At 41.0% G+C, this 16,731-nt stretch overlaps 1 protein-coding gene across 8 annotated transcripts in view; it reads left to right on the forward strand.

Moving 5' to 3' along the window:
* The window catches only part of ERC1 (ELKS/RAB6-interacting/CAST family member 1), a 277,582-nt gene that overhangs the window by 84,091 nt on the left and 176,760 nt on the right, over positions 1-16,731 (forward strand). For all 8 annotated transcript variants that reach the window (XM_084766086.1, XM_084766087.1, XM_084766089.1 and 5 more), the window contains 2 exons: positions 25-165; positions 7,187-7,380. In XM_084766086.1, the coding sequence (XP_084622212.1) occupies positions 25-165; positions 7,187-7,380 (335 nt within the window). The remainder of the gene's footprint in view (positions 1-24; positions 166-7,186; positions 7,381-16,731) is intronic.

The following is a 16,731-nucleotide window of genomic DNA, read 5'->3' on the forward strand; positions in this document are numbered from 1 at the left end:
TTCCAAATATGTCTTAACTTTTAGGCTTCTCTCTTGGATCTCAAGGAGCATGCTTCTTCTCTGGCTTCCTCAGGACTGAAAAAGGACTCACGGCTCAAGACCCTAGAAATTGCTCTGGAACAGAAGAAGGAAGAGTGCCTGAAGATGGAATCACAGTTGAAAAAGGTTGAAGAAGTTCCCATTCTTACGTTTCTTTACATAAGAACATTGTAGATAGCTCTGAGTGGTTTTTTGTGTTGTTTTTGTTTTTGTTTTTAAAGTTAACGATTGCAGTGACAATACATATTTTACAGTTATTTTATTTTTAATTGGTTAGAGGTATGTTTGGTCTTGTAGTTGTGATCAAACACCGAAGACAAACAGTATTAAAGTAGGGAATATTTCTTAAAATTTACAGTTTGAGAGGTTACAGTCCATGGCTAGATGATTTCTGCACTTTCAGTGTTTAGTGAGGCAGGGCATCGTGGTCACCAACAAAGCAGGTGAGGACAAAGTGTTTCTTTACGATCGTGTCCCTAGTGACCTACTTCCTCTACTGAGATCCTCTGAGTTCCCATCTCACCACGTGCCATCACGTTATAGTTCTGTGATTATCCCACAGATAGGTCAGAGCCTCCTGATTGACTCACTCACTCCTCAGTCACTGTGGCATTGGCAGTCTAGCCTTCAGTATATAAGTTTGGGAGGAGGAAGACTTTCCTATCCAGGAGGTACCTTCTAGAAAGTTCCTGTAGTCTGTTCTTTGCTCTTTCAGGGTTGTTTCTCTTTTCCTTTCCTCTTACCACGCTGTAGCTTCTTGTCACCCCAGTTTAGTCTAGAATTTGGCTAGTGTATTAAATTCTTGCTTGTCACTAGAGTCTTTGAAGTCTGTGCTATTTTGACAGTTTCATAATATGTATCGTACATTTTGATTGCTGTCACCTCTTTCCTTTCTGTCTCTTTTACCTGCCCCCAAGTCTCTTTCTCACATGCATTTTTCTTTTTTTCTTTTTTTTCTGGTGTATTTTTGTAACCCACTGAGTTCAAAGCCAGGTGTCTTAGTTTACTTTCTGTTGCTGTGATAAACACCGTGAGCACAGGCAGCATGAGGAGGAAAGGATTTATTTCATACAGCTCACAGTCCGTCACGGATAGACATGAGGGCAGGAACTGAAGCAGAGGCCATGGAAGGATGGTTGATTTCCATGGCTCACTGTACAGCTCAGGACTGTGTGCCCAGGATGACAGTGCCCACATGGGCTGAGCCTTCCCACATCAACAGTAGTTAAGAAAACAGCGCACAGACTGTAGGCAGCCTGATGGAGGCAGTCTCTCAATTGAGAGTCCTTCTTCCTAGATGACTCTAACTTGATACCAAGTTGGTAGGAACAAACCAGCACGCCATGGCTCTGTGACGATGCCTCTGTGCCCACGGCTTGGTGGTATTCTATGGAACATGTTGAGCTCGTCAGTGCTGATCACAGTGTTTGCCACTCACCTGGAGTCCATCAGTAGATCATAGTTCATCAGGATCGGGTAGGGCTTCTACAGTTCTGATTGATTGTCAACAGCAAGCCAGTCTCAGGGAGGGCCGCTGCTGGCAGGCACGGCTGCGTGAGATGTACTATACCATGCCCACAATGCAGCACTTGTAGTTTTTCTCTACATGTCCCAGCACGTACATTCTTTATGTTTTTCTCTTCTGTAGTGTTCCCTGAGCCCGAGAGGAGGGTGGTATGAATGTCTCGTTGAGGGCTGAGTACTTTTTCTTAGTATCTTCAGCACCCAAGCAAAGTGAAAGTCTTTTGTATTTTGCCATCTTTCATTCCAAAGAGAAGTTTCTCTGATTAAGACAGACAGTTGTCTTTGTATATGGGTATAATCAGAGGTATTTAGATAACAGCTTGGTACTATGTTAACTTAGCTAAAGAGCAGTTCTAAGTTAACCCTTGGGTTTAGGTTCCTCTTACCACTGGGATCTTTAACTATGTTTATAACATTAGGCATGAATACTTTTGTATAGTGGGCCCTAAAACCAATCAGATAGGGCTTGGCTGCCCCATAACAATAGTGTCACTGTTGCACCAGGGCATGTATCTTGCCTGGCAGGTTGGTATTGTTTGTTTCTTTGGTTTTTTATTTTTTGTTTTTCAAGACAGGGTCTCTCTCTGTAGCCTTGGCTGTTCTAGATTGGCTTTGGAGACCAGGCTGGCCTTGAACTCACAGTGATCCACCTGCCTCTGCCTCCCGAGTGCTGGGATTAAAGGTGTGTGCCACTGCGCCCAGCTTTTGTTTGTTTGTTTGTTTGGTTGGTTGGTATTGTAGTTCCTAGGGTTCTTAGCTGGATGAGACCAGTGCTTTTTTTCCCTTAGTAACTTGCAGTGCACTGTCTGCACCATGAGAGCTGGCTAGCTGAGAGGAGACTCCCAGCTCAGTTCCAGTTTGATTTCTTTGTATCTCTTTTCTTTCTTTTGTCTGTCATATTGCTGTGTCTAGGACTTCAAGTACTTTGTTGACTTGTAATGCGGAATGGACACTCTTGCCTTATTCTTGATTTTAGTGAGACTGCTTTGAGTTTTTTTTCCACTTAGGATCGTATTTATATATAACTCTTAGAGAGTTGAGAGAAGTACTTCCTGTGCCTATGAAGGCCTAGTCTATTAAGGCTTGTTACCATGAGTGGATGTTGAATGTTGTTGAAGATTATTCTGTGTCTATTGAGAGGGTTTCTCTTCTGTTCACAGTATTTTTGTTTGTTTGTTTGTTTGAGTTTATTTTTTAATTTATTGAGACAGATAGCCTTTGCTGGCCAGTAACTTGCTTCAGTAATTTATACCTGTGCCTCTGCCTTCTGAGTGTTGGGATTACAGATGTGTGCTTCATGTCGGAGGTTTATATCTTGAATTAAATATTCTACTTTATTTGCAAAGTTAACTAATTAATTCATTTATTTTAAGACATACTCTCACTATATAACCCTGGCTGTCCTGCTTGCTATGTAGCCCAAGCTGGACTGGAATTCACAAAACTCTGTCCCCCTCTGCCTTTCAAGTGCTGGAGTGTATGCTATCATGCTCATCGTAAAATTGTCTTAAATAAATGTTTCTAACCCTGAGTTGATAAATCTCTTTCCTTGATTTTATGTATTTTTTAAAATGATGTTTCAAAGTTCTTTAATGTGATTTAATATTCTTGGTATTGCATTTTAAAGTGTAAATGAACCCAGCAGAGTTTAGATATAAATGTATCTGATATAAAATTTGCTATGATATTAGTAGAAGGTTAATAATATTTTTTTCCTCCTTGTAGCAGAGGGAGCTTATCGTTAGTGGTTATTTATTCTCGATTGTCGGCTCCTGAGTTATGCTTAACCCTGCACTTCTATTTAGTTACTGGTCATTTCCCTCCTCTTCCCCAATCATTCTTCTTTTTCTGCCATTCATTCCTGTGGACTGTTTTATTTTATTTTACTTTTAAAAGCATGTATTGCTCCCAGCACCCACAGTTTCCAGAGGGCCTCCATGGGCACCTATATTCACATGCACAAACACACATACACATGATTAAAAGCTTTAAAAATTATTATTGTTTTTAATGTGTATATTTGTGTGTCAACGCATGTGAATGTGGGTGCTTGCAGAGGCCAAAAGATGGGTGTAACAGGAACTTTTATTCTCCCAAGGTAATCATTGCCTTGGAGGCTTACTGCCTCTGCCTGCTAACGTAGGCTTGGTCCTGGAAGCTTCTAGCCTCCATACAGTCTAACCTAGGCCCAGAACGTTTTCCTTCTCTGGGACTCACTGCTTAATAAGCTCACCCTTTCTTGTTCTTACTGAACTCTGGGCTGCCTGGTTTAATTCAGCTGTTTTGGCTCAAACTCCTCTCCAAGGTGGCTGATTCATTCTGTTTTCACCTGTGCCTAGCTTGTTCTGTCACTCAACCTGTCTCAGTACATCTGTCCCAGTAAAACTGCCTCTTCTCTCTCTGCCTTGCCCTGTAAGTAGCATCCCTTTCCTTTCTCTTCTTGGGAGATTTGAGCGTATCCTATTCTGTCAGATCTTACTCTTGATTTGTCATTGTCTTTTTCTACCACTCAAGTAGACATCTTTCAAACACTGGTGCTTCCTTCTACAAACTAACTTTACCTTCATTGTTTGGGACTAAATGTGTGTATCACTACTTTTGGACCCAAGCTTTTCTTTACTTGAAACTTGCTCTGTACAAGGCTGGCCTTGAACTCAGATCTGCTTGCCTGTCTCCTGGATTAAAGTCGTGTTTGTATTCTAGCTGGATCACACAGACCTAGAAAGTCTCTGGATGTGACCTCTTGCCAGAGCAGCCATGTTCTGAATTTACATTCCTCTGCATATGGGTATTGGGTTTCCTGGAACTCTAGTTATAGGCAATTTTGAGCTACTGGATATGGGTGCTGGAACCTGAGTTCTGGTTGGCTAGAAGAGCAGCAAGAAGTCTTAGCTGCTGTCATCTTTCACATCTCTTGTCTGTTTTAAATCAAATACAAATTATTTTGAGTGCATTGTAGAAATTCATTTAAGTGATTGTGTTTCTGTTGTATGTCAGTTAGCAGAGTAGGTCATGAGGATGTGGTGGACAACATAGAACTGTCCATTGTCTTCAGAGACTTAAAGTCTCTCTTAGGGGAAATAGACACATAGCCAGTCACAGAGTTTAGGGTATAGAGGACCTCTCCATGAAGTAACTTCAGAGTTAGGATGCCCTAGCTTGTCTGAACCCCAGGACACTGGTATTTATACTTAATATGTAGAGCATAAACAGTAGCTATAGTGTAGTTGGGTTTACTGGAGTAGCATTGGTCAGAGCTGTTGTTAGTATGTCTTTGTCTTTTATTACCCTTACCCAAACCTCTTCGTTTCCTAGTTCCTGTTCATTATCTTTTGTGTGTATGTGGACAATGAGGCTGTCTTTATTCATCCTACTTCTGTTGGCAGCTTCAGTTTCTTTTTTTTTCTCCTCTTGATATATAACTATGTTGAGCGTTCTGTGAAATAGCTCTTGTCCTTTTCTTCCGTGCTGTTAGGAAAAGAGTATTAAAAGAGTCACAGTAGCTTTTTCCTGTTTATGAGATAGGAGATCAATGCAAGAATTTCCTCTTCTTCAACTACAAATCTGACAAACAATGTGAAACAAACTAATTTCAGACAGTTGGAGAACAGTGATCTCTGTTTGCTTCCCAAAGCTGCAAGGTTGTTTCCAGTTATATTTCACAAGTAACGTAAAGGTTAGGCAGTAAGCATTGAAGAGATTAAAATTCCCCCACTTGGTTTGGAACCTTAAAGACATGAACTTGATGAAGCGTGCACTCTCACAAATGTAGTGTGAATATTTTCATGAGAGATTTAACTCAATTTACACCAACTTTTCTCATTTACTTAGTGTCATATTTTTCTAAAATGTTTTTTGAAGAATTTATCTGTTTCTATAATATTTTTGAAATAGTTTAAGAGATATAATACATTTTTCTGCTTATTGAATAAGAAAAAATTCATTGTCTTAGTCTTTATCTTTTTATTCATTGTATACACGTGGCTTTAGAAATTTGGGAGAAGGAACATCTTGGTTTGCTGCAGTCTACTTAATACTTGGTCCTCAGCTGACCGTACTGTTTTGGCAGTTACAGAACCGTGTAGAAGTGAGGTCTGGATAGCAGAAGTAGGTCACTGGAACCCTTAGGTTTGAGCCAGGTTATACTTGTAACTGAGCTCTCTGCTTCCTGTCTGTCCGCAACATGTAACAGGTCATGCTGTGTACTCCCAGCTCTCACCAACATGAATGGAGCCTCAGCTGTTCTTCCCCATGATAGACTTTGCCTTTAAGCCAGGGTCAAATCAGTCTCTTCCCTTATGTTTCTATTTTCAGATATTCAGATTTCAGATATTCAGAAAATTACAATGAATAATTTCAAAATTAATTTTCAGTTATGGAATTTTCAGCATACTCTTAAGATATATTGACATTAGTAGTGCCTTTTAATGACAGAGTCCTGATTCTTAGAGTGGGTCTCCCTCCCTCTGTCCATCCCTCCCTTCCTCTCTCTCTCCTTCCCCCTCCCCCCTCCTCCTTCCCTCTCTCTCTTCTCCAAGACAGGGTTTCTCTGTATAGCTTTGGCTGTCCTGGACTCGCTTTGTAGACCAGGTTGGCCTCGAACTCACAGAGATCCACCTGCTTCTGCCTCCCAAGTGCTAGGATTAAAAGTATGTGCCACCACTGCCTGGCGGTCTTGCCTTCTAACTTCCATTTGTGAGTCACAGGTTGTCTCATAAATTCCTCAACTTTAGCAACATATACTTGAGAGCAGCTGTTTCTTTTTCTTTGTTTGTTTTGGTTGTTTTCAAGGCAGGGCCTTACTCTGTAGCTCTCTGGCTGTGTTAGAACTCACTCTGTAGACCAGGCTGGATTTGAACTCACACAGATCCACCTGTCTCTGCCTCCCAAGTCGTGGGATTAAAGGTCATTATGCCCAGCTAAAAGTCCTGCTTTTTTAACCCAGCTCCATTTTCACAGCAACCAGTTGTATCCATATGATTCTAAATTCCATGGACCATATAATTTGTACATTTGATAGAGCCACATATAGGAGAAAGAAATACAGTTATGGCCTAAGGAACTAAGTCTTAGCATTGATGATGAAAGAATAGTAAGACCAGATTTAGAGCCCTCCAATGCCTTCGTTAATCTCACTCAACTCTGAAGCATCAGTTGGGTTATGCTTATTTTTGGCTTCAAAATAAATATTCCAAAATAAAATGGTATTTTATTTTATTATTTTTTATAAATATTTATTGTTATGCATACAGTGCTGAAAAGGGCATCAGATCACATTATAGACAGTTGTGAGCCACCATGTGGTTGCTGGGAATTGAACTCATGACCTCTGGAAGAGCGATCAGTGCTCTTAACCACTGAGCCATCTCTCCAGCCCATAAAATGGTATTTTAAAAGAAATCCATTTGTAAACTAAAATAATTCCTATAATTTATTAATAATCTTTTTCACTATATTATCCTTAAGCAAAGAAAAGCCATTAGAAATTGAAGATTAGCCATTTAAATAGTTGATATAATCTATTTACATTGTAATATAAATAGTTCTTTGGGCATGGTTTGCCCACTGCCATTGTACATGGATTGACTAGACTTTGAAAACATTTTTTTTTTTTTTTGGATAGGCACATGAAGCAACATTGGAAGCCAGAGCCAGTCCAGAGATGAGTGACCGAATACAGCAATTGGAGAGAGAGATTGCCAGGTACAAAGATGAATCCAGCAAGGCCCAAACAGAAGTTGACCGCCTTTTGGAAATCTTGAAAGAGGTGGAAAATGAGAAGAATGACAAAGATAAGAAGATAGCTGAGCTGGAAAGGTAAGGAAGGGGGAGCTAAGTGGGACTCACTAGGGTGAAAAAGTCAGAGCATCTATACAACTTTTGATGAAATGTTGTTTCCAAAATTACATTCCTGAGCTAGGTTCTTTATTGCTTTTTACTACTTTTTTATCTACTTAGTCTTCTAAGTTGGCGTAAGTTTTTTGCTGTAGTCCCTAAAAGATGACATAGTGTGGGGATAAATTGAGGAACTATTACATCATTGACAAGAGAGAACATTCACTGAGTAAGGGCCCAGTTTTCTCTTAGCTATATTCAAGGGAGTGCAAAGAGATCCTTAATTTTATTATTGTTTTGTATAACGAGTGAGCGATCCTCGAGTATAAGAAGTTGCTGAGCTGATGATCTTTTGGGCTGTTAATTTTTAGACTGCATAATGTAGAGCGTGGGAAAGCAAATGATGGTATCAGTTGAGAATTAGGATGGACGTTATGATGATAGTGTGAGAGACTCGAAGGTGAGTCCTGCCAGGTTCTGAGTTTGAAGTCTTCACAGTAGGTTATATTTGAACAGATGCTGCCAGACACATAGCTCTTTCGGAATATTTTTTGTCTTTTATACTGAAAATCAAGTGTATAGTCTATTTCTTTCTCCCTTTATTGGTCTGTTTAACATAACCTCATAAGTACACATAAACACCTTTTCCAGGAGACTCCATATGTCACCATATTTTTTCTGGACACCTGGAAAGATTGACAGTGACAGGGTGAAACCACTAATTCATATGGATCTTTAGAAACTGGTGTTTTAGGAATAATTTATTTATTTTTAAAATTTTATTTATGTGAGGGAGGGTGTCAGATCCCTTGGAACTGGAGTTACAGACAGTTGTGAGGCACCATGTGGGTGCTGGGAATTGAACCCAGGTCCTTTGGAAGACCAGACCGTGCTCTTAACCGCTGAGCCATCTCTCCAGGCCTGGAATAATTTATTTTTATTTTCTTAAAAGCTGGAAAGTATCAGCATCTTTAAATTGTTTACTAAGATTTAAAATTTGAGAGTTAGCAGTCAGCTTGATCTTTTCAAGTTACTATTTCTTCTGTATCTGTAGACTTTGATTCCTTCTGTGAAACAAAAAGCAAATGATAGGGTCTCATTCTTGCCTGCACATTTTAGTTTGATATTAACTCTCTACATATTCTATACTCTTGATCATCTGTTTATTTTTATGTGTACCAGTGTTTTGTCTACATGTATGTGTGTAGCATGTGTGTGCCTGGTACCCTTGGAGGTCAGAAGAGGTTGTTGGATCCCCTGGAACTGGAGTTATAAATGCTTGTGAGCCAGCATGTGGGTGCCAAGAATTTAACTTGGGTTTTCTGGAGAGCAGCCTTTTAAAAAAAAACTACAGAGCCACCATTTCAGTCCCTTCAATAAACTTCTTTAAATCTAGAGCTTCTAAGAATATAGATTGTGTGCATTTTTGTTCAATTGATTTTTTTTGCACATCTTTTTTTTCACACGTGCACATAGTTACTTATATATACTTTCATAAATACAGGATTCATTTAGCATTTTTGAGGTGCCTGAAATCAGTAACACTGTATATTAAGATGTGATTTAAAAAAAAAAGATTTACGATATTATGTATACAGTATTGTGCCTGCATGTTCACCTGCAGGCCAGAAGAGGGCACCAGATCTCATTATAGATGGTTGTGAGCCACCACGTGGTTGCTGGGAATTGAACTCAAGACCTTTGGAAGAACAGTCAGTGCTCTTAACCTCTGAGCCATCTCTTTAGCCCCCAAGATATGATACTTTTGAAGAATGCCATCTTACTGTTTCAAAAAAGAAATTCCTGAATAATGTTCCTTGTTTGATTTTTTTTTCTTTAAATTGAAAGATGTACATTTGAAGTTACTGCCTTTTGTTTTATGCAGCTCACTTAAAAATAATTCATTTTGAGTCAGTACTGTTTTTGTAAGATGGACATCTTGTGAAGGAGAATAAGAAGTAGGACTTAATTAAGCATACAAAACAAAAGGTTCAAAGCTAGGAACACCATGTGAGAGAGAATGTGTGAGCCTGGATGACCTCACTCAGTAATTTTCCAGTTCCATCCATTTACCTGCATTTCATGATTTTCCTTTTCTATTAAGCTGAGTAATAATTCTAATGTGTGAATCTACTACATTTTTCTTACCCATTAATCAGTTGATGGGCGTCTAGGTTAATTTCATTTTCTAGATATTGGGGATAACATTGCAATCAATATGAGTGTGCAAGTATCTCTGTAGTACAGTGTCAAATCCTTTAGGTATGTCCCTAGGAGTGGTACAGCTGGGTCACAGTATAGTTTTAAATGATGTTTTACTCAGTGAATTTAATTTTTTATATATTAGAAAGAGTATTATATAGATGTATCCATACATCCATCCATACAACTTTGTAATTTTGTTGGAGGACTACACAGAGGTTCTTGCTTAAACAGCCACTACCATCACCACAACCATGACCACAGTCACTGCCCCCCCTGCCCTCCCGTCCCCGTCCCCATCCCCCACCACCACATACTCAAAATCTCCCAAGTAACAAAATCCCAGTCCAGTTGGTCTTGTCCTCATTGTTCAGAACTGTTATTGAAAGCTGTTCATCTCAGTGGGATTTAACTTTTGTTGTTGTTTTTAAATTGATTTATTTGATGTACATTGGTGTTTGAGTGTGTGTGTATCTATATGAGGGTATTGGATCCTTTGGAACAGGAGTCACAGACAGTTGTGAGTTGCCATATGGGTGCCGGGACTTGAACTCAGGACCTCTGGAAGAGCAGTCAGTGCTCTTAACCACTGAGCCATCTCTTCAGTGCCCATGATTTGTGGGGTTTGTTTGTTTGCTTCATATTGATCCAATGTTTTGAGGAGAAATGACTGTGTATTATAGTTTGCTAAGAAAGTATGGTAGGTTTTCATTTCACCTTTGGATCCCATTTTTATAAACTGAGTGAGCATAGAGTGTTTTTGGAGCTGTACTTTGTTTTCTCTCTGCGTTAGCTGGGGTTATTTCTTATCCTTTGTTCCCAGATTTAGTGCTGGTGTGTTTGTCTGGTTGTTGTGTTTCTTACTGAATTTTGCTTCCTGTGTCTTCATTCTACTGTTTCCTATGTATTCTTTTGTTTGTCTTATCTGGTCCTGTTCTTCTGTGTTTATGCTTCTTTGTGTTTGCGTTGTGCATGTTCTTTCTCTGCCATGACCATGCTGTTTCTCAGAACACCAGTTTTCCACAAATGATAACTCCATGACCAGGTTTCTGTGTCTGCGCCATTGTGGGAGTTTGTAGGATCGTTCTTGGTAAAGTGCTTAGTAATTGTTGCTCCTGTTAGTGGGATTCTACCTGATTATTATTAGTGATGTCTACTTGAACTGTACCTTTTACGTCCCCTCTGCTTTGAATAAAAGCCACCTGTGTTCTCTCTGGGAAGGTTCTATATGCTAGTTAGGGCTTTAATTCGTTTTCTTTCCCTTTCTTGCCCAGGAAGGGATCTTTGAGGTAGCTGTTACTATATTGGGACACTTCTTTTGCACACACGATCTCATATAGTCCAAATTGGTCTTAGTACTGCTGGGTGGCTGTGAATGTCTAATACTTCTGTTTCTGTTTCTTGTGTATAGTTATATGCTGCTTTTACTTTATGCAGTGCTACAAATTGATTGCAGCAGGGCTTTGTGCATACTGAAAAAAAAATCAATGACTCTACCATTTTAGCTGCATACCTATTCTGGGATACTCTTTAAGTAGCCCCTAACTGATAGAACTGCAACCTCATTTTTAATTCATCTTATAAACTTTATTTCTAGAAGGCATTCAACAATTTTTAAGTACAAAACAAAAAGCAAATTGATGAGAATTAAACCCAAGAAAATTCTTTGGATTTCATATTACTTGTTTACCATTAAAATATTTCAGTTGTGTTAGGATGAATTATTTGAATTACTCTTTGTGTAAGAAGGAATAAATGAACAGTTCCTTTCCCATCTTGGTTCTTAAGAAAATTGCAGTGTCTGTTAGAGATGTGTTAATGGCATTCATTTGATTTAGTGTAGTAGCACTCCTTGACAAACCACAGTTACAAAGAGGGGAGAGTCAAGCCCATCCATCCATATATCATGAATAGATATTTAGTTGGAAAAGAGAACATAGGGACAAAGAGGGGAAGATTAAGGAGAAAAAAAAATGACATTGTCTTACGTATTTGTGATGATTTTGGAAGCTGGTTAAGCAAGCCTGAAGTCTGCTTCCAGGAAGGGAGGCTTATAAACTGGATAGCATTTGTATAGCAGAGCCAACGCAGTGGAGCATAAGCAGAACTTCCTTGTCTCTCATTTTTCTTTTTTTTTTTTTTTGGTTTTTTGAGACAGGGTTTCTCTGTGTAGCCTTGGCTGTCCTGGACTCGCTTTGTAGACCAGGCTGGCCTCGAACTCACAGCGATCCGCCTGTCTCTGCCTCCCGAGTGCTGGGATTAAAGGCGTGCGCCACCACGCCCGGCTTTGTCTCTCATTTTTCTTCACTCCGGTTACCTTGGGTAATATCCCCTATAAAGTGACTAGAGATGGCGTGTGTACGTACATCGTGCGTGCACTCAACCATATGTGCCAGCGTTCAATGTCAGTGTTTTTATCAATCGCTCTCCACCTTATTTTATGAAACAGAGTGTCTCATTGATTCAGCTAGACTGGTTGGCCAGGAAGTCCCAGGCCCAGTTGGCAAGGACCCTGCACTCAGGTCCTTATTGCTTTGTAACTTGCTGTGGCCTTGGTGAGTTAATGTTCATAGAAACCACCATCTAGTGGCAATGGATAGGCTTTACAGAGAAAACAATGCGGAGAGTCAGCTGCCCTGTGTGAGCAAATAGATTTAGGTTACCTCATGTCTTACCATGCTGATGCAGTGATAAAACCCCCATCCAAACCAGCTCAGTGAGGAAAGTGTTTATTTGGCTTCCTCTTCCACCTTGCCACTCATCATTGAGGGAAGCCAGGACAGGAAGTCAAGCAGGAGCCGGGAGTCAGAAACTGAGGCAGAGATCATGGAGGAACACTGCTTTCTGGCGTGCTCTCAGGTGGCTCCCTCAGTTTCCATTCCTACTTGATCCAGGACCGTCTGCGTGGGCGTGGCACCTGCCTGCAGAGAGCTGAGTTCTCATACATCACTCATTAATATTTAAAAAATGCCCACAGACATGTGTATAGGCTAAGCGGTTGGAGGTAATTGTTCAGTCTAGGTTCCCTCTTCCCAGAGAATTCTAGTTTGTGTCACATTTGGAAAAACCCAACCAACATACCTCAGGAAGCTGAGCACTGTGACTGAAAATTTTATCTTCTACACTTGGCATGTTAGAGTTTTCATATTGATTTATAATGGCTTTTCACGCCAGCTCACATCCAGTGTATCTCCTGGCCATTCTCTCGGTCCCACTCTTTTCCTCCTCCTTCTTCTCTGTGGTCTCCCCAGGTCCTAGCACTGGGTCTGCTCTCTAGCTCTGCCTACTTAAGGGATGCAAACACAGTGATCAGCCTGTAGATCCAGCCTTGCCTGTTGGGGAACATGACTTGAAAGTTGATGAGAAGTCTTATTCAGCATGCCCTGTTCACCCTTCAGCTGGGAGCTTTCCCCAGAAGATCACAATGGACAAGTTACTAGGAGTCCTGGATCTTGTGTGTCTGACTGACCTTGCAGGGGTGTTCCCATATCCTGGCACAGTGCCTCCACTTGTTTACCTTGCTCTCCTCTTCAGTAGAATCCACAGTAAAAACAGCCTATAGTTTTTAGCCACACAGAGCTTGAGTTCAGTTGACCCCAGTGAATGGCTGACATCTCAAGGCTCCAGGGGGTTATAGACTTAAGTTTAAAATTGGCTTCCCTTGCTGACTACAGTTGGTCTTTATTAGCTACCCATCATCCTAGGACCCATGTAAGAGTGATGAAGCCACCTTATAGGTAGCAGTGTGGAGGAGATGAGTCGGTGTGCACTAATGCCAATAGTCAGCTGTGGGCGTGGATTGGTTTTACATCCAGAGTTAGATGATCCCAGCCTGTCTTAGAGGAAAAAAAGGGGATGGGTCGGGTGAGAACAGCAAAATTTTATTGTTTTCAAATGAAAATCTAAAGAAGGGTAGAAGAGGCGATCCTGCCCCCAACAAAATTCGGAAGAACCCAAAATACTTGGTATGGGGTAAAAAAAAAAAAAAGGTGTTGTTTGTCATAAATGTCAAGAATTCCAAATCTTGGAAGCTGAACGGGACATCAGCAGGTAATGGTAGATGCTGTGTAGAAAGGAGCCTGTGCCGAGGAGGATGATTATGATAGAAAAGATGCTAAGCGTGTAGATGGACAGGAGCTTCTCAGATGGCTCCCAAATCAGGCAGTGATAGGGGCCAGGGCAGCCATGAGTGCTACACCAAATGTTGTCGTGGCTCATCATAGGTAGGTGTTTGAATGTGAGCACACAAAAAGATACAACCTGGATGCTGACCTGCAGGAGGAAATGGAGGAGATTAAAATACAATAGGTCCTTTTCCTGGTTTAAGTTCAGGTAGGATATTCTCTGAGCAGGGTTCAGCTTCCTGATTGTCTCCGTGGAGCCTCTCTCCACTTCCCGTGTGCTGTCTGTCTTCTGCATGGACCTCACCTTTATCTTGAAGTGCTTGTGCCGAATCTGAGCCATGAAGAATTCCATGAGGAAGAACAAAGTTAGACAGATGAAGTAGAAATATCCCCACATTTCTGCAACAGAAATGGCAAACAGTTGTTCAAAGCACTCTATAAGACAAGGGTAAGTGATATTTCCATGGCATTTGAAATCATTGTAGATTTGGTGCCACGGAATCCGGGCCACATACAGCACCATGCTGTATACTGAGATCAGTCCCAACCACAGCGTCCGCCCTGCATAGTGGCTAGATTTGTCACTTGCCACTGAGTACAGCACAGGGATGACTCCAATCATTAATGCAGACTCCATATCTTGTGACTCTAGGATACTGGTGGAACTAAAGACCAGCACTCTTGACAGTGTCCTAGGGAGGAAAGCAAAGCAGAGAGAAGTTGGGGTCAGTAAGTGAGAGCATGAGAGAGCATGAGGCTGAAGCCTGCTCCAGTTTCCAGTCAGTCGGCATCTCTCAAACTCTTGCCAACCCAGTTCCCTTCCACAGGCAGTCCACTGCCTTCCCATGATGTGGTTCCTGTCTCACCAGTCAGCTTAGGGCCTCTGGCCACCAGACCATCCTGCTGTTTAAAAATTACAATTGTAGTGTCTCATTTTATTGCTAGGTCATGGTGTGCTCAAGGCTACAAATCCAACTTTCCCCACATTTTCAACTTAGTACTATCCAGGATGGTGCATCAGTGAAAATTCTTGCTGTGTCTGCCTATTCTAGGCTTATTATAGAGATCTTTTATACATTGTCCCTTTGCCAGGAAAATGTCAAGACTAAGAAGAAGATAATACATCCCCGTCTTTCTTGCTGAGAAGCACACAGGGCACGTGGCTTATGCTCACTCTGCTCTCTGTACAGCTCTGTAGATACAGTTGCCACCATAATTGTATAGTAGTACTGGCAGTGGCAGGCAGTTCATGGACCATGGTGCAGTATGAACTTCATGTAGTGGGTGAGGTTACCATCAGGGCATTCTCTTTTTGGAAGATAATTTGAGTATATGTGCTTGAGTCTCTTTTTCTCTGTCTCTCCCTCGTGTGTGTGTGTGTGTGTGTGTGTGTGTGTGTGTGTGTGTGTGTGTGTGTTCTATACTAGGAATCAAACCCAGAGCCTTACATATGCTAGATAATAATCTCCCTTAGCTTTTCATTTTTATTTTGAAATAGAACAAAGTCTCATAGTGTAGTCCAGGCTAGCTTCAAATTTGTTGTTCTCCTGCCTCAGCCACTGGAGTGCTACAATTATAGGAGTATGCACTGTCCTGCTTTATCTTACATATAATCTTTTATATGATGGAGACCAATCATTTGAGGCTTACAGTAGATGCTTTGAGTTCTTTATTGTAGTAAAATATCCCGAGTATAAATTCTATTGTTGAATTATTTTTGTGGCATTAAGTATAAAACCATCAACCCTACTCATCTGCCCAGTGATTTTATATCCCAACACTGAAACTGTATCTACAAAACATTAGCTGTCCTTCCTCCTTGAAGATTACCATTTTGGTTTCTAATATTCAAATTCCCTTTAAGAGGCTCTGTATGTGTACCTTGTGAGCATTAGCACTCTGCCAGATACCTGAGCAGTTCATGCACAGGTAGTAGGGGAGGTAGCTGCCAGAGTGAGCTGGTGGGCACAGGGCGTGCTGATGGGCCTGGCAAAGGGACGGCTGATCAAGAGCGACCAAAAGAGAGGAAGACAAGGGAGTATGGACACTTTGTGTAAGCACTTGTGTGCTAGCCTCTTTCCTACAAGTTGACAATTATGGATTGGTCATAATTCTTGTGTTTTAGTTAAGAAGACTTATATCTAATTTCTGTTCAAAAGACTTACTCTAAACTGACTTAGATTGCTCTGCTGCTGGCTCACAGCTCAGAGTCCCTTGTGCCTCTCTTCCTGCAGCAGTACAGCTGTACTGGGAACCCTTCACCTAGCCCATCAACTGCCACTCTGCCAACTGCCATGGAATTTTCAAGGAGCCACTCCTTTGGCTGGCAATCTTTGTGGGCTCTACCAAGCAGCAGGGTGCAGGCCCAGAGAAATCCACAGATTAAGTCTCCTTGATTCAGAAGGGGCCTGTTGTCAAGATTCAGCCAGGCCTCTGATGCCAGTTCTTCCTGGATCTGTCCTTTTCCTTCAGTCTGTGCCTGTATTTTCATTAGTGTGAACTTAGGAGTGAGGGTTAGCAGGCTCACCAAGCCTTATTACCAGCCCGCTGCCCATTCTTTTTAATTCTTCAGCCTCTAGGTTGTGCATTTATGTGTGTGTCTGTGTCCACAAAGTGCACATTTGAGTATGCACTCACATGTCCACATGTGGGAACCAGAGGTCAATTTCAGGGGTCATTATTCATGCACCACCCAGTTTTCATTTTGGCAATAAACCAGAGATCTTCCTGTCATTGCTGCCATAATTTTGGGATTACAAGCATGTGTTAATATGCCTGCTGTTGTTGTATTTTTGTTTTGTTTTTCAATTTGAGTTCTGAGTCTTGAACTCAGGTTTTCATCTTTGCACAACAAGCTGAGTTATCTGCTTGTCCCAACCTCTGTCTCGACATTCTCCTCATCTCTTTCTTTAAACTGAAAATATAGAAGTTATTAGCCAAGACCCTTGTTTTCTTTGCAAATCCACAATCCTATTTTGGCTCATCATTGGCTCTTGGTCACAAATGG

Source organism: Acomys minous (assembly GCF_964271855.1).
Source record: "Acomys minous genome assembly, chromosome: 17".
Lineage (NCBI taxonomy): Eukaryota > Metazoa > Chordata > Mammalia > Rodentia > Muridae > Acomys > Acomys minous.